The sequence below is a fragment of the Rana temporaria genome, chromosome 4 (genome assembly GCF_905171775.1).
Source record: "Rana temporaria chromosome 4, aRanTem1.1, whole genome shotgun sequence".
NCBI lineage: Eukaryota > Metazoa > Chordata > Amphibia > Anura > Ranidae > Rana > Rana temporaria.
This window is the reverse complement of record NC_053492.1, coordinates 21,531,380-21,549,911: the sequence shown is the minus strand read 5'-3', so window position 1 is coordinate 21,549,911 and position 18,532 is coordinate 21,531,380. Positions and strand designations below refer to the sequence as shown.

Sequence of the window (18,532 nt, the reverse complement as noted above, 5' to 3'; positions counted from 1 at the left end):
GTGTGTAAACACACAGCTCCCAGTCCTGTCAGGGGGGGAAATGCTGATCTTCTGTTCATACAATGTATGAACAGAGGATCAGTGTTTCCCCTAGTGTTTCCCCTAGTGTTCTTACTGTGGGGGGGCCACAGTAAGAACACACCCAGGGACATACTTAACCCCTTCCCCGCCCCCTAGTGTTAACCCCTTCACTGCCAGTGGCATTTTTATAGTAATCCAATGCATTTTTATAGCACTGATCGCTATAAAAAATGCCACTGGTCCCAAAAATGTGTCAAAAGTGTCCGCCATAATGTCGCAGTACCGAAAAAAAATCGCTGAACGCCGCCATTACTAGTAAAAAAAATATATTAATAAAAATGCCATAAAAATACCCCTATTTTGTAAACGCTATAACTTTTGCGCAAGCCAATCAATAAGCGCTTATTGCGATTTTTTTTTTACGAAAAATATGTAGAAGAAAACGTATCGTCCTAAACCGAGGAAAAACATTTTTTTTTATATATTTTTGGGGGATATTTATTATATGTAAAAAAAGCAGTGCAGCGCTACTAACAAAATGATGAAAGTCCAAAAAAAAAAAAAAAAAAAATTAATCAAAATGAAGAGAGGATAAGGGTGACTTCTGGAACCTCAATAGGTGATCGGATGAAGACTCCTTATAAAACAGTCAAGTATCCTTAGATAAAAGTACAAGCCGCTCACCTTAGCAGATGGACCTGTGGGTGAGCAGCAGGTCGAATGCGCTGTCCCTCTTAATAAGGGGGTATTATAAGATGATAACGGTGCCTCCTCGGTCGATCCTTTTCTCCAAACCGACTTTCAGTGGCGGATGGTCATCTGGTATACTCTCATGTAGTTGAATGGCATGAAAAAGTATAAAGTAGACACATAGTGCTCTCCGTATAGTAACCAAAATACAATAAGTTTATTTAAAATAAAAGTACTCACAAAAGAGGCACTATATCCTAGTGCGTAGAATATGAGCATATATCGATAAAATACCAAGTAGGTGGCTGTCCTGACATCAAAATTGGAAGCCCCCCGCACGCGTATCGTCCCAAGGTACAGGACTTCTTCAGCGGATAAGGGGCTATGGTGTCAGGATTCAATATATACCACCAGGACCTAATTTGGCCAATTGGACAAAACCCCGCCCCTCAAGGTAAGGAAACACCCATGGACATGCATTTAAAAGACAACAACAGACAAAATAAAGAACAACAGATAAGCAGAAAAACTTATGCTACCGGGATGTGCAGGCAAACAAATTAGCCACCATAACCCATCATATGGCTGTAAACAGACAACACGGATCTAATGTACATAAGCAATACTTAAATGAAATAAAATAAATAACCAGTACCTACTAGAATCACAAGATCACGCTGTGCAGCTAAGATAGGCATACATACACAGATGACCAGTACCTACTTGCATAGCGATGACATATTGTGTGGCTCAGATAACACGGATCTAATATACATAAGCAGTACTTAAATGAAATAAAATAAAATAGATAACCAGTACCTACTTGCATCACAAGATCACGCCGTGCAGCTAAGATAGGCATACATACACAGATGACCAGTACCTACTTGCATAGCGATGACATATTGTGTGGCTCAGGTAGACAGACAAACCAAAGGATGTGTCCATAAACAAACAGTGTCCACCATAGGTCACATGACCGCAACCAGTCACATGACACACCAAAGGCAGGAAGTGCCTATTGGCTGAGAACAGGGCTAGACCAGCCACCCAACATGGGCGGTACCCAAGCGTCATGACAGGACAACGTGGGCGGTGACGAGCAGACACAAGGCTCATAGGGGCTGGCTAGATAACTAAAAGGACGCCCATATAAGCAGCAGTCTAGTGCTAATTAGAACGGGCTAGCAAAGCCAAGCATATGCAGCAATGATAAAAAACCATGCCATAAAATATCCTTAACCAACCAAATGGTACAGAAAAAAGGCTCACAAAACCTAAACAAGGCAAATGTCTATAATGCAGAATATCAAAAATGAGGGGGAGGGCAAAAGACAAAATTACAATTGTCCCCGAACTGACCACTTGTCATAGACAAGAACAGAGATACAAAAAATTCATAACTAAATAACCGTGGTCAGCGTGAATACAAGGACACATCACATAAAAACCAAGGATAAAAAGTACAATGAGTGTTTTATACCGTATAGAATTAATCTCCAAACATAGGGAGCCAAAAAAACACGGGCTTCACTCTATGATAGGTGGAGATAATGCGAGATGAAAAAACAAATTTAAAATGAAATAAAAAAGAGACATCAGCACAGCCACCTACCAGGCACATAACATAATAAAATGCAATATACAAATACAAAAATATTAGCTCACAGTCAACACAAGCAAGCACAGAATAAAAAACTGAATAAAAAGACTAACGATCTGAAATAAAACAATTCAGGTCAAATTCTACATTTAACCCCAACGGTACACCTACTTTCAATTCATAAACCCAAAACGACTCTCGCTGGCTGAGATGCCTGATGAAGTTACCACCTCGCCAGTGATTTGCCACCTTTTCTATAGCCCAGAACTGCAATCCAGCCGGATTGCGGTTATGGTGCAGTCTAAAATGTTTGGACACACTGTGGTTGACAAATCCCTTTTTAATATTAGTTACATGTTCACCAATCCTCACATGTAGAGGTCTGGAAGTTCTTCCCACATACTGGAGGCCACAATCACATTGTAGTGCATAGACTACCCCTATAGTGTCACAAGTGATGAGGTCCTTAATTTTGTAATTTTTTCCAGTAACTGAGGATGTAAACTCTTTACGCTTCTTGATATTCTTCTTGGCCTTCCTGCAGGGTCGGCACCTGCCACATGCATGGAAGCCAGTAAGAAAATTGAAGATCCTATTTTCAGTATACACAGGTGGATCTATTACTCCTGGGGCCAGTTTGTCCCTGAGTGAAGGCGCTCTCTTGTAAACAAATTGTGGGCGGTCAGGCAATAACGGGCCCAGTAACCTATCATGTTTAAGAATTGGCCAGTGTTTTTTGACAATATTTTCAAATTTACGGTATTGGATATTAAAGTCTAAGACCATACGGATGCCTGAAGAATCCTTTAGGTCCTTTTTTGGTCTATCTGCAACCAGGGTTTTTCTGTCAAGGTTACGGACTGCTTCCATTTCTCTATCCAACAAATCCCTATCATAACCTTTCTCAAGGAACCGTTTAGACAGAGCCTGTGATTGTGAGACAAAGTCACTTTCTTGGGTGCAATTGCGTCTGAGGCGCACAAATTGCCCCTTGGGTATGTTCAATAACCATTTATTATGGTGACAGCTCTCTGTAGAGATATAGGAATTACGGTCCGTCGCCTTAAAATATGTCTTCAGAATCACCTGGTTGCCATCCTTACTAAGGTCTAGATCCAAAAAGACCAAATGATCCTGGCTGATGTTCCACGTAAGTATAATATTTTTGTCATTAGCATTCAATGAAGATGCAAATTCATCAAAACTAGTTCTATCTCCATCCCAGATCATGATCAAATCATCTATATATCGCTGGTAACAGATAAGTTGCGGGGGTTTATGTTTGTAAATCGCCTGTTCCTCCCAGTGTGCCATGAATAGATTGGCTACGCTGGGCGCGAAACGTGCCCCCATTGCAACTCCTCTGGTTTGGAGATAGAACTGTTTATCATACCAAAAATAATTTTTCGATAAACAAAAAATCAAACAATCAATCAAAAAGTTCTGGTGTCTCTTTGATAGTTCAGAGGACTCAAATGCCCATTTTACAGATGTCAGAGCATCCTCATGGTTGCAAGGGATCTTGAGTTACTGAAGGTTCGTAAGGTTAATGATCCGATTTATATTAAAAATGGCATTCAATCACTTTCCGAAAGGAAAGACCTGGTGATACGACCGGCGGATAAGGGGGGAGGATTGGTGGTACTTAGCAAAACTTACTATAAGAGCGAAATGGTCAATTTGCTTTGTGACACCTGTACTTATAGTACTCTGTCCAGGGATCCTATGCTTGAATTTAAGAGTGAATTACATTATTTGGTAGCGAGAGGTAAACATATAGGGGTTCTTGGCCCCAAGGAGGCATTATATCTAGACCCCCTGTTTTGCCGTACTCCGATTATTTATTTTCTCCCTAAAATTCATAAGGATAGCACCAACCCACCCGGCAGACCAATAGTAAACGGGATCGATTCGGTCTCTTCACGTTTAGGTCAATATATTGACTCTTTTTTACAGCCGCTGGTCGTTAATACTAAAGCGTTCCTTAAGGATACCAAACATATAATTCAAATATTAGAGACTCTGACGATTTCCTCTACTTGCCTATTGATTACTGCAGATGTCAGTTCATTATATACAATCATCAGTCATGAGGATGCTCTGACATCTGTAAAATGGGCATTTGAGTCCTCTGAACTATCAAAGAGACACCAGAACTTTTTGATTGATTGTTTGATTTTTTGTTTATCGAAAAATTATTTTTGGTATGATAAACAGTTCTATCTCCAAACCAGAGGAGTTGCAATGGGGGCACGTTTCGCGCCCAGCGTAGCCAATCTATTCATGGCACACTGGGAGGAACAGGCGATTTACAAACATAAACCCCCGCAACTTATCTGTTACCAGCGATATATAGATGATTTGATCATGATCTGGGATGGAGATAGAACTAGTTTTGATGAATTTGCATCTTCATTGAATGCTAATGACAAAAATATTATACTTACGTGGAACATCAGCCAGGATCATTTGGTCTTTTTGGATCTAGACCTTAGTAAGGATGGCAACCAGGTGATTCTGAAGACATATTTTAAGGCGACGGACCGTAATTCCTATATCTCTACAGAGAGCTGTCACCATAATAAATGGTTATTGAACATACCCAAGGGGCAATTTGTGCGCCTCAGACGCAATTGCACCCAAGAAAGTGACTTTGTCTCACAATCACAGGCTCTGTCTAAACGGTTCCTTGAGAAAGGTTATGATAGGGATTTGTTGGATAGAGAAATGGAAGCAGTCCGTAACCTTGACAGAAAAACCCTGGTTGCAGATAGACCAAAAAAGGACCTAAAGGATTCTTCAGGCATCCGTATGGTCTTAGACTTTAATATCCAATACCGTAAATTTGAAAATATTGTCAAAAAACACTGGCCAATTCTTAAACATGATAGGTTACTGGGCCCGTTATTGCCTGACCGCCCACAATTTGTTTACAAGAGAGCGCCTTCACTCAGGGACAAACTGGCCCCAGGAGTAATAGATCCACCTGTGTATACTGAAAATAGGATCTTCAATTTTCTTACTGGCTTCCATGCATGTGGCAGGTGCCGACCCTGCAGGAAGGCCAAGAAGAATATCAAGAAGCGTAAAGAGTTTACATCCTCAGTTACTGGAAAAAATTACAAAATTAAGGACCTCATCACTTGTGACACTATAGGGGTAGTCTATGCACTACAATGTGATTGTGGCCTCCAGTATGTGGGAAGAACTTCCAGACCTCTACATGTGAGGATTGGTGAACATGTAACTAATATTAAAAAGGGATTTGTCAACCACAGTGTGTCCAAACATTTTAGACTGCACCATAACCGCAATCCGGCTGGATTGCAGTTCTGGGCTATAGAAAAGGTGGCAAATCACTGGCGAGGTGGTAACTTCATCAGGCATCTCAGCCAGCGAGAGTCGTTTTGGGTTTATGAATTGAAAGTAGGTGTACCGTTGGGGTTAAATGTAGAATTTGACCTGAATTGTTTTATTTCAGATCGTTAGTCTTTTTATTCAGTTTTTTATTCTGTGCTTGCTTGTGTTGACTGTGAGCTAATATTTTTGTATTTGTATATTGCATTTTATTATGTTATGTGCCTGGTAGGTGGCTGTGCTGATGTCTCTTTTTTATTTCATTTTAAATTTGTTTTTTCATCTCGCATTATCTCCACCTATCATAGAGTGAAGCCCGTGTTTTTTTGGCTCCCTATGTTTGGAGATTAATTCTATACGGTATAAAACACTCATTGTACTTTTTATCCTTGGTTTTTATGTGATGTGTCCTTGTATTCACGCTGACCACGGTTATTTAGTTATGAATTTTTTGTATCTCTGTTCTTGTCTATGACAAGTGGTCAGTTCGGGGACAATTGTAATTTTGTCTTTTGCCCTCCCCCTCATTTTTGATATTCTGCATTATAGACATTTGCCTTGTTTAGGTTTTGTGAGCCTTTTTTCTGTACCATTTGGTTGGTTAAGGATATTTTATGGCATGGTTTTTTATCATTGCTGCATATGCTTGGCTTTGCTAGCCCGTTCTAATTAGCACTAGACTGCTGCTTATATGGGCGTCCTTTTAGTTATCTAGCCAGCCCCTATGAGCCTTGTGTCTGCTCGTCACCGCCCACGTTGTCCTGTCATGACGCTTGGGTACCGCCCATGTTGGGTGGCTGGTCTAGCCCTGTTCTCAGCCAATAGGCACTTCCTGCCTTTGGTGTGTCATGTGACTGGTTGCGGTCATGTGACCTATGGTGGACACTGTTTGTTTATGGACACATCCTTTGGTTTGTCTGTCTACCTGAGCCACACAATATGTCATCGCTATGCAAGTAGGTACTGGTCATCTGTGTATGTATGCCTATCTTAGCTGCACGGCGTGATCTTGTGATGCAAGTAGGTACTGGTTATCTATTTTATTTTATTTCATTTAAGTACTGCTTATGTATATTAGATCCGTGTTATCTGAGCCACACAATATGTCATCGCTATGCAAGTAGGTACTGGTCATCTGTGTATGTATGCCTATCTTAGCTGCACAGCGTGATCTTGTGATTCTAGTAGGTACTGGTTATTTATTTTATTTCATTTAAGTATTGCTTATGTACATTAGATCCGTGTTGTCTGTTTACAGCCATATGATGGGTTATGGTGGCTAATTTGTTTGCCTGCACATCCCGGTAGCATAAGTTTTTCTGCTTATCTGTTGTTCTTTATTTTGTCTGTTGTTGTCTTTTAAATGCATGTCCATGGGTGTTTCCTTACCTTGAGGGGCGGGGTTTTGTCCAATTGGCCAAATTAGGTCCTGGTGGTATATATTGAATCCTGACACCATAGCCCCTTATCCGCTGAAGAAGTCCTGTACCTTGGGACGATACGCGTGCGGGGGGCTTCCAATTTTGATGTCAGGACAGCCACCTACTTGGTATTTTATCGATATATGCTCATATTCTACGCACTAGGATATAGTGCCTCTTTTGTGAGTACTTTTATTTTAAATAAACTTATTGTATTTTGGTTACTATACGGAGAGCACTATGTGTCTACTTTATACTTTTTCATGCCATTCAACTACATGAGAGTATACCAGATGACCATCCGCCACTGAAAGTCGGTTTGGAGAAAAGGATCGACCGAGGAGGCACCGTTATCATCTTATAATACCCCCTTATTAAGAGGGACAGCGCATTCGACCTGCTGCTCACCCACAGGTCCATCTGCTAAGGTGAGCGGCTTGTACTTTTATCTAAGGATACTTGACTGTTTTATAAGGAGTCTTCATCCGATCACCTATTGAGGTTCCAGAAGTCACCCTTATCCTCTCTTCATTTTGATTAATTTTTTTTTTTTTTTTTTGGACTTTCATCATTTTGTTAGTAGCGCTGCACTGCTTTTTTTACATACTCTGACCAAGGACTTATTGACCCTCAGTGTTCAGCAGCTTTGTTATTGTTTTGTCCTTTGCGCAGTCTGCTCTCTCTATTCGATATTTATTATAGCAAAAAGTAAAAAATATTATTTTTTTTCAAAATTGTCGCTCTATTTTTGTTTATAGTGCAAAAAATAAAAACCGCAGAGGTGATCAAATACCACCAAAATAAAGCTCTATTTGTGGGAAAAAAAGGACGCCAATTTTGTTTGGGAGCCACGTCGCACGACCGCGCAATTGTCAGTTAAAGCGGCGCAGTCACGAATCGCAAAAAGTCCTCTGGTATTTGGGCAGCAATATGGTCCGGGGGTTAAGTGGTTAATTGGTTACAGTGAAGATATCCTAATTATCCGGTAGTAAAAAAATTATACCAAAAGCTTGTTTTTAAGACTATATAGGCCAGTGATGGCGAACCTTGGCACCCCAGATGTTTTGGCACCACATTTCCCATAATGCTCCACTACACTTCAGCGTGCCTTTAGCATCATGGGAAATGTATTTCCAAAACATCTGGGGTGCCAAAATTTTACAGGAAACAAAACCCGACCACTTACCGAGATTGCTGCAGAACTCGCCCACCATGCCGTCTGGATTGGCGGTAGGAATCTGGGTGAGACCGGTCAGAATCAGAACGTCACTATTCTTAAGAGCGGCTTGATCCATCGCCTGAAAGAGAAGATTTAAAGCTCAAGCTCATCGCCTGTATCCGAAGGCTGGTAACTCATTACAAACCAATGTCCTGGAAATCTTAAAAGTAGGGTTGTCCCGATACCAATTTTTTAGGACCGAGTACAAGTACCGATACTTTTTTTCAAGTACTCGCCGATACCGAATACCGATACTTTTTTTTAAATGTGTCCCCAAATGCAGCCATGTCCCCCCACATATGCAGCCATGTCCCCACACATATGCAGCCATGTCCCCACATATGCAGCCATGTCCCCACACATATGCCGCCATGTCCCCCCATATATGCAGCCATGTCCCCACACATATGCAGCCATGTCCCCACACATATGCAGCCATGTCCCCACACATATGCAGCCATGTCCCCACACATATGCAGCCATGTCCCCACACATATGCCGCCATGTCCCCACACATGCAGCCATGTCCCCCCCATATGCAGCCATGTCCCCCCATATATGCAGCCATGTCCCCCCATATATGCAGCCATGTCCCCCCTTATAAGCAACCATGTCCCCCATATATGCAGCCATGTCCCCCATATATGCAGCCATGTCCCCCTTATAAGCAGCCATGTCCCCCATATATGCAGCCATGTCCCCCCTTATAAGCAGCCATGTCCCCCCTTATAAGCAGCCATGTCCCCCCTTATAAGCAGCCATGTCCCCCCCATATATGCAGCCATGTCCCCCCATATATGCAGCCATGTCCCCCCTTAAAAGCAGCCATGTCCCCCCATATATGCAGCCATCCCCCCCCCTTACCTGCATGCTGCCGCGCCGCTTAGTTAATACGAGTGGAGAACATTACAGCTTTCATTTGAATAGCTGTAATGTTTCCTGCCGCGCTGCGTATAGACACTCCCCCTTGCTCGGGATTGGACAGATCACCCGAGCAAGGGGGAGTGTCTATACGCGGCGCAGCGGGAAACACTACAGCTATTCAAATGAAAGCTGTAATGTTCCCCGCTCGTATTAACCAAGCGGCCGGCGGAATGCGGTGTAGCGGCAGCGACGACGGCGGCGGCGGGGTCGGGGTTCTGAGTATTCTATTTAGGCATCGGCGGTATTTGCGGGAGTACAAGTACTCCCGCAAATACTCGGTATCGGTCCGAATACCGATACTAGTATCGGTACAACCCTACTTAAAAGTATGTGGTATATGATTTTTGCACCTCTAGGTTATTCAACCACTTACCTGCGGGTGAGTTGTCAGAAGAGAGGAGCCGGACATGTACGACACCTTTTCATGATGAGACTGGATGATCCAGTTAGAACTTCCAAGGGCGTAACCGGAACTCAGCGGTGTCACCAGCACCACGCCAAACAGTTCCTGTGAGACAGGTGGAGGTTACAAGGGTGGCAGAGAAGACGGTTACAAGCCCACCTTTTTGCTGGAAGATTCAAGATACTATATTGTCAACCAAGTCTATATTCTCCTTTACCACATCTTCTACCAATCAGATTAAAGCCGTAATTTTTTTTTTATGAAAAAAAAAAAAAAAAAAAAGAAGTTTTCTCCTGCAAAGTAATATCATAATGTGCTAGCACATTATCCAATAAAAAAAAAAAATCTTCAAAAATTTAGGATGTATTCTGATTCATATCTTTGGTAAAAAACAAAACAAAAAGAAAAAACGTGTCGCAACTCCTCCCCAGTGACGTCACCACGCTGACGGTGCGGTCCACAAAGCGTTCCAGCCCTCGATCCTGATGACAGACATTCTTGGGCGGCTCAACGTTCCCGACAGTGCTGTACACCTGGACTCCTCCAGGTCGACCGCGCCGTGCAGTGGCGTCCATTCCATGGGGTTTTATCATTAACCACTTCCAGACCAGCCGCCGTTGTTTTACGGCGCCAGGTCGGCTCTCCTGCGTGAGAGCACGCAATATAACGTCGGCTCTCGCGCAGGCCACTAGGGGAGCGTGCGCGCCCCCCGCTCGCCCCCGATCGTCGCCGGGCACCCGCGATTGCTCGTTACAGAGCAGGGACCGGGAGCTGTGTATGTAAACACACAGCCCCCGGTCCTGTCAGGGGGAGAAATGCTGATCTTCTGTTCATACAATGTATGAACAGAAGATCAGTGATTTCCCCTAGTGAGGCCACCCCCCCTACAGTTAGAACACACCCAGGGGAACATACTTAACCCCTTCCCCGCCCCCTAGTGTTAACCCCTTTACTACCAGTGGCATTTTTATAGTAATCCAATGCATTTTTATAGCACTGATCGCTATAAAAATGCCAATGGTCCCAAAAATGTGTCAAAAGTGTCCGAAGTGTCCGCCATAATGTCGCAGTACCGAAAAAAAAAAAAAAAAAATCGTTGATCGCCGCCATTACTAGTAAAAAAAATATGAATAAAAATGCCATAAAAATACCCCCTATTTTGTAAACGCTATAACTTTTGCGCAAACCAATCATAAACGCTTATTGCGATTTTTTTTTTACGGAAAATATGTAGAAGAATACGTATCGGCCTAAACTGAGGAAAAAAAAAAGTTTTTATATATTTTTGGGGGATATTTATTACAGCAAAAAGTAAAAAATATATATTTTTTTCAAAATTGTCGCTCTATTTTTGTTTATAGCGCAAAAACTAAAAACCGCAGAGGTGATCAAATACCACCAAAAGAAAGCTCTATTTGTGGGGTAAAAAGGACGCTAACTTTGTTTGGGAGTCACGTCGCACGACCGCGCAATTGTCAGTTAAAGCGACGCAGTGCCGAATCGCAAAAAGTGCTCTGGTCTTTGACCAGCAATATGGTCCGGGGCTGAAGTGGATAATAAGGCTTTCTGTGTTTTAGAATATAAGAGTTGCTACAATTATGAGCCTATTTAACTGTATTACCGTCTACACTTCGAGGCGCTGCTCTTTTTCCTCCTTTTGTCTTCAAATTTATAGAGTGAGCTTCTGCTCTTGCCTTAAATTTGAAGATTCACACCTTGAAGTTTTATTTATTATTTTATTGAATTTTTTGGGGGGTGCAAGTATCTGGTCTTGTCTACGGTCGCTGGTGGGGAAATCTACGGACGCTGGTGGGGAATCTACGGTCGCTGGTGGGGAAATCTACGGTCGCTGGTGGGGAAATCTACGGTCGCTGGTGGGGAAATCTACGGTCGCTGGTGGGGAAATCTACGGTCGCTGGTGGGGAATCTACGGTCGCTGGTGGGGAATCTACGGTCGCTGGTGGGGAATCTACGGTCGCTGGTGGGGAAATCTACGGTCGCTGGTGGGGAAATCTACGGTCGCTGGTGGGGAAATCTACGGTCGCTGGTGGGGAAATCTACGGTCGCTGGTGGGGAAATCTACGGTCGCTGGTGGGGGAATCTACGGTCGCTGGTGGGGAAATCTACGGTCGCTGGTGGGGAAATCTACGGTCGCTGGTGGGGAAATCTACGGTCGCTGGTGGGGGAATCTACGGTCGCTGGTGGGGGAATCTACGGTCGCTGGTGGGGAAATCTACGCTCGCTGGTGGGGAAATCTACGCTCGCTGGTGGGGAAATCTACGCTCGCCGGTGGGGAAATCTACGCTCGCCGGTGGGGAAATCTACGCTCGCCGGTGGGGAAATCTACGCTCGCCGGTGGGGAAATCTACGCTCGCCGGTGGGGAAATCTACGCTCGCCGGTGGGGAAATCTACGCTCGCCGGTGGGGAAATCTACGCTCGCCGGTGGGGAAATCTACGCTCGCCGGTGGGGAAATCTACGCTCGCCGGTGGGGAAATCTACGCTCGCCGGTGGGGAAATCTACGCTCGCCGGTGGGGAAATCTACGCTCGCCGGTGGGGAAATCTACGCTCGCCGGTGGGGAAATCTACGCTCGCCGGTGGGGAAATCTACGGTCGCCGGTGAGGAATCTACGGTCGCCGGTGAGGAATCTACGGTCGCTGGGAAAGGTCTTATGATGCTGAGGGGGCACAGGCAGGCTGCATTGGTGGGCACAGGCAGGCTGCATTGGTGGGCACAGGCAGGCTGCATTGGTGGGCACAGGCAGGCTGCATTGGTGGGCACAGGCAGGCTGCATTGGTGGGCACTGATAAAGATGTTAAATGTTTTATGCAGAATTCAGTTATAAAAATAAATATTATAATTTTATGAGGGTGCGTCTAGGGGCAGGCAGGGGTGGGGTTTGGTGGGGCAACTGGTGGCGAGTAACCCTTGAGGTCTGGCTAGTAGCTCAGGACTTGAAATTTTGAGCCCTGGCTGTGGGGTCGATTGTTGCTGGGAGGAATCCACTGCTGAGGGAGCTGGAGGGTCTCTTAATGCTGGCAGGGATGCATTGCTGCTAGAGTGGACCTATTGTTGCTGGAGGGGGGATTTTGTTGCCAGGAAGAGAGGGTGGCACTGTTGCTTGGGGGGGGGGGGATCTATTGTTATTTTACTACTTTTCTTGTTATCGTTAACACATTCCATACAAATTACTTAGCAGCCCAAAAAATGATACTCGGTTCTGTATTCTCTAAAATGGGTGGCACTGGGAGGTGGGTAGAACCAAAGGATGGTGCTCAGAGGTGGGTGACCCAGAAGGCGGAGGTACCTGCACCAATACTCTGAGGGAAAAAAAAGCCCTGCAAATTATACACAAAAATGGTCTCCAATACATTCACACAATTTGATAAAATGATTTACTTCAAGTTGATCTCGTTCACATTCTATCGTTCCCTCGCCGCTCCATTTGGCTGCTGGGAGCGAAGAGAAAAGGCCGGGACTTCCAGGTATATAGATCATGTGACTCGTCTCCTTCCTCTGAGGTGACAACATTGGTGCTTAGCCATTTAGGCACCCAGTGTTGTCACATGGGAGCATCCTCCGCAACAAGCCAATGCTTACGACGTGAACATCATTCTACGTACAGCCCTATTCGCGAACGACTTACGCAAACGACGTAAAATTTTCAAAATTCGACGCGGGAACGACGGCCATACTTAACATAGGATACGCCTCATATAGCAGGGGTAACTATACGCCGAAAAAAGCCTTTACGGAAACGACGTAAAAAAATGCGCCGGCCGGAAGTACGTTCGTGGATCGCCGTATCAAGCTAATTTGCATACTCGACGCGGAAATCGACGGAAACGCCACCTAGCGGCCAGCGTAAAAATGCACCTTAGATCCGACGGCGTACTAAGACGTACGCCAGTCGGATCTAGCCCAGCTTCAGGCGTATCTTGTTTTGTGGATACAAAACAAAGATACGCCGGAGGAAGCTAGAAGTTACGCGGCGTATCAATAAATACGCCAGCGTAAACGCTTTGTGGATCTGGCCCCCCACTTTGAATTCCTGGCTCCCTCTCCTCTTTCAAAAAAAAGCTTACTTCCTGAACAATCTGATTTTCTTCCCTGTGATGTCATCGGATCTGTCAGACAAATGCACTCTAATAGGTAGATTCAGAAAGAGTTAGGCCGGCTTATCAGTAGATAAGCCGGCCTAACTCAGAATCTACGCCGCCGTATGTTTAAGCGTATGCTCAAACAGAGATACGCCTAAACATATCTAAGATACGACGGCTTGCGCCGTCATATCTTAGATCGCAATTTTTCTGCTGGCCGCTAGATGGCGCTTCCATTGCGGCCGGCGTAGATTATGTAAATGAGGGGGATACGCCGATTCACGAACGTACGCCAGGCCGACGCAGTACTTTTACACCGTTTACGTAAGAGATAGGCCGCGTAAAGTTAGTGCTAGGCTCTAGTGGAATAGTAATGTTAAGTAAATTCAAAATTTTTACGTTGTTTGCGCAAGTCGTCCGCGAACCGGGATTTACGTCGTTTACGTCCACGTCGAAATCAATAGGCCCGTACGGCGTACTTAGCCGCAATGCACACTGGGAAATGTAGTCGCCCGGCGCATGCGCAGTGACAAAAAACGTCAAAAACGTGAGGTCAAGCCTCATTACCATGATGCACGCCCCCCTCCAAGTCATTTGAATTAGGCGCCCTTACGCCCGCTCGTTGAGGCTACGTCGTTTGCGCATGTCGTCCGCGAATCGGGATTTACGTCGTTTACGTCCACGTCGAAATCAATAGGCCCGTACGGCGTACTTAGCCGCAATGCACACTGGGAAATGTAGTCGCCCGGCGCATGCGCAGTGACAAAAAACGTCAAAAACGTGAGGTCAAGCCTCATTACCATGATACACGCCCCCCTCCAAGTCATTTGAATTAGGCGCCCTTACGCCCGCTCGTTTCAGGCTACGCCACCGTAGATTAGCAGGTAAGAAGATTGAGAATCATTACTAGCCTAGCTAATTTACGGCGGCGTAGCCTAAACAGGCTACGCTACGCCGCCCTAAACTTAGTCCTGTGTACCTGAATCTACCCTATAAGTGCCTGATCTTTGCATGACGTCACATCGGACGGGGGGAAATAGGAACGACATTTCCAATTATTCAATGGACGTGGTGGGGGCGTGTATGCAAGTGTAGCTCAGGAACCGCTAGAATGGCCACTGGGTAGGCAACGGGATGACGCCATTTACTGCTCTGTGCTTGTTTGCGACCATGGCACTTACTATTTTCTGTGAATACCCCACCAGCTGGATCTTGCTGAGAGCCGCGTTCACCTCCTGCATTGTGTAACACTTCCTCCAGGTGTAGATGTCTACGGCATCCTTGAGAGGGGCCGGGAGATGTCTACACACAAAACAAAAGATCTTCAGTATTCACCATAAAGAGACCGATTATACACAAAAACCCACGTTATTTAACCTCTTCCATACCGGGCTTTTATACCCACCTCCATACCGGGCCTATTCTGGCACTTCTCTCCTACATGTACAAATCATAATTTTTTTGCTAGAAAATTACGCAGAACCCCCAAACATTATATATGTTTTTTTTAGCAGACACCCTAGGGAATAAAACAACGGTCATTGAAACGTTTTATCTTGCACGGCATTTGCGCAATCATTTTTCAAACGCCGTTTTTTTTGGAAAAAAATTGTTTCATGAATTAAAAAAATAACAAAACGGTTAAGTTAGCCCAATTTTTTTGTAAAATAGGAAAGATGATGTTACACCGAGTAAATAGATACCTAACATGTCACGCTTTAAAATTGCGCACACTCGTGGAATGGCGCCAAACTTCGGTACTTAAAAATCTCCATAGGCGACGCTTTGAAATTTTTTATAGGTTACCAGTTTAGATTTACAGAGGAGATCTAGTGCTAGAATTGCTGGCACTCTAACGCACGCGGCGATAGCTCACAAATGTGGTTTAAACGGCGTTTACATATGTCGGCTGGACTTGCGTGTGCGTTCGCTTCTGCGCGCGAGCTACTGGGGACAGGGGCGTTAAAAAAAAAATGTATTTTTCTTTTTTTTTTTTACATATTTATTTATTTATTTATTTTTCTTTTTTTTATTATCACTTTTATTCCTATTACAAGGAATGTAAACATCCCTTGTAATAGGAATGTGTGTGACAGGTCCTCTTTATGGAGAGAGGCGGGGTCAATAAGACCCCACATCTCTCCTCCAGGCCGGAAAGCATGAGATCGGTGGAAAAAAATTCACCGATCTCATGCTTGCTGTTGCTTAGCAGCCGCAATTGCGGCTTTGTTTACTTACGGGGACCGGGGCGTGAGGTCATCACATTGCGCCCGGGTCCTCCGACGGTCATAGAGATGACTGGTGACCATCTCAGTCATCTCTATGTTTCCTGCCAGCGCCGGACGATTCGTTCTCTGGGCCCCCGATGGCACGGGAGAGCCCGGAGAAGCACCGGATGGCGGCGGGAGGGGGGGGGATGTCCCCTCCCGCCGCCTGTAAGAAAGATTTAGCGGCGGAACCGCCGATATGATTGTTCTTACGTTGTGTAGAATCGCCGGCAGAAGAGAAGGATATCTGAATGATGCCTCTAGCTGCAGGCATCATTCAGATATCCCCCCACAAAGCCCAGGACGTCATATGACGTCCACCCGGATCGGTAGAGGTCCTTTGTGGACATCATTTGACAATGGGCCGGGCGGGAAGTGGTTAACCAACCACGTGAGAGAGCAATAACAAAAACTGTGAACCAACACGGGTCGAATTTCGTTCATATTTCGCACCATTAGTGGGCTGCAGCCACAACCCATTTCCGTGCTGCCGCCGAATTTGAGTAATCAGATTTTTTTTTCTTCTCACAAATAGGGGGCCAGATTCACGTAGATCGGCGCATCTTTATACCGGCGTAGCGCATCTCATATGCGCTACGCCGACGTAACATAGAAAGGCAAGAACAGTGGCCCGGATTTAAAGAGAATTGCGCTTTTTTTGTGGAGGCGATTTTGCCCTGCGCCCCCTGCATATTTGCTCCGCTGCCCTCGATTCACGGAGCAGCAGCTCCGTAAATTGCAAAGGGCGCGCCGGCAAAATTGCCCGGCGCTAGAGCACGCAATTTAAATGATCCCGTAGGGGGCGGGAATCATTTAAATTAGGCGCGCTCCCGCGCCGGGCGCAGAGTGCATGCTCCGTTGGGAAACTTTCCCGACGTGCATTGCGGCAAATGACGTCGCAAGGACGTCATTTGCTTCAGAGTGAACGTGAATGGCGTCCAGCGCCATTCACGAATCACTTACGCAAACGACGTAACATTCAAATATCGCGATGCGGGAACGACGGGTATCCTTTAGCATTGGCTGCCCCTACTATTAGAAGGGGCAGCCTTACGCTAAACACGCCGTACGGAAACGACGTAACTTGCGTACGCAGGGCTCGAGCAACATTGTGAATCGGTGTTAGTATGCAATTTGCATACTATACGCTGAGCACAATGGGAGCGCCCCCTAGCGGTCATCGCAAGAATGCAGCCTAAAATATGCGTGGCATAAGAGCCTTATGCCACGCAGATTTTAGGCTGCAGTCGGCGTTACGATGTTCCTGAATCAGGAGCATTCGTAATGCCGGAGCAAGTAAGCAATTGCGCTGTGTAACCTGGTAATGGTTACACAGGCGCAATTGCTACTTGAATCTGGGCCAGTATTCACAAAGCACTCGCTCCCAACGTTGCGCCGGCGTAACGTAAATTGGCCGGCGTAAGCCCGCCTAATTCAAAGTAGGAAGGAAGTGGGCGTGATCCATTTAAATGAAGCGCGACCCCATGCAAATGAAGGGCCGAACTAACGGCGCATGCGCCGTCCCGTGGACGCTTCCCAGTGCGCATGCTCAGAATCACGTCGGACCGAAACGCCTAAGATACGTCGAATCACTGACCTACGCCCAGCCCTATTCACGTAAACGACGTAAAATACGACGGCTGTTACGTGGTCCATACCTTTGCATGGGATGCGCCTCCTATATGTGGAATAATTTTACGTCGGACGTACGCCTTACGTAAACGGCGTCGATTACTGCGACGGGCGCAAGTACGTTCGTGAATCGGCGTATCTAGGTTATTTACATATTCGACGCGTAAATCAATGGAAGCGCCCCTTGCGGCCAGCGTAAATATGCGCCCGAGATACGACGGCGTAGGGAACTTACGTCGGTCGGACGAAGCCACATTTCAGGCGTACCTTGTTTTAAGAGTTAGGTGCATAGATACGACGGCGCATCTGTACACTTTTGCGGCGTATCTCAAGATACGTCAGCGTAAGTGTTTCATGAATCCGGGCCAGAGCTTTCTTTTGGTGATATTTGATCACCTCTGCGCTTTTTTTTTGGGGGGGGGGGGGGCTGTAAACAAAAGACAACCACCTATTTTTTTATTTTTTTTTAAAAGGTTTTTACTTTCTGCTTTAACACATATCAAAATAAAAAAATAAATGAATTTAGGCGGATATGTATTCTTCTACGTATTTTTGGTAAAAAAAAATCCCAATAAGCGTATATTGGTTGGTTTGCGCAAAGGTTATAGCGTCTACAAACTAGGGGATGGATTTATGGACTTTTAAAAAAAAAATATATGTTTTTACTGGGAATGGCGGCGATCAGTGATTTTTAGCCAGATTGCGGCGGACAAATCTCACCCCACGTGACACTTTTTTGGGGATCAGTGACACCAATACAGTGATCAGTGCTAAAAAAAAAAAATGACACTGGCATGGAAGGGGTTGATTACAGGGGCGATCTGAGTGTTCCCTCAGTGTGTTCAGTACTGACAGGAAGAACACAGAGATCACTTACTAGGAACAGACAATCTC

The 18,532-nt window shown here is 45.2% G+C and overlaps 1 protein-coding gene across 1 annotated transcript in view; it reads right to left on the bottom strand.

Annotated features, from left to right (window-relative positions):
* The window catches only part of INTS9 (integrator complex subunit 9), a 104,143-nt gene that overhangs the window by 40,779 nt on the left and 44,832 nt on the right, over positions 1-18,532 (bottom strand). The window contains exons 7-9 of the mRNA XM_040348111.1: positions 14,921-15,041; positions 9,609-9,743; positions 8,279-8,390 (exon numbers count right to left, since the gene is read on the bottom strand). Coding sequence (XP_040204045.1) covers positions 8,279-8,390; positions 9,609-9,743; positions 14,921-15,041 — 368 coding nt within the window. The remainder of the gene's footprint in view (positions 1-8,278; positions 8,391-9,608; positions 9,744-14,920; positions 15,042-18,532) is intronic.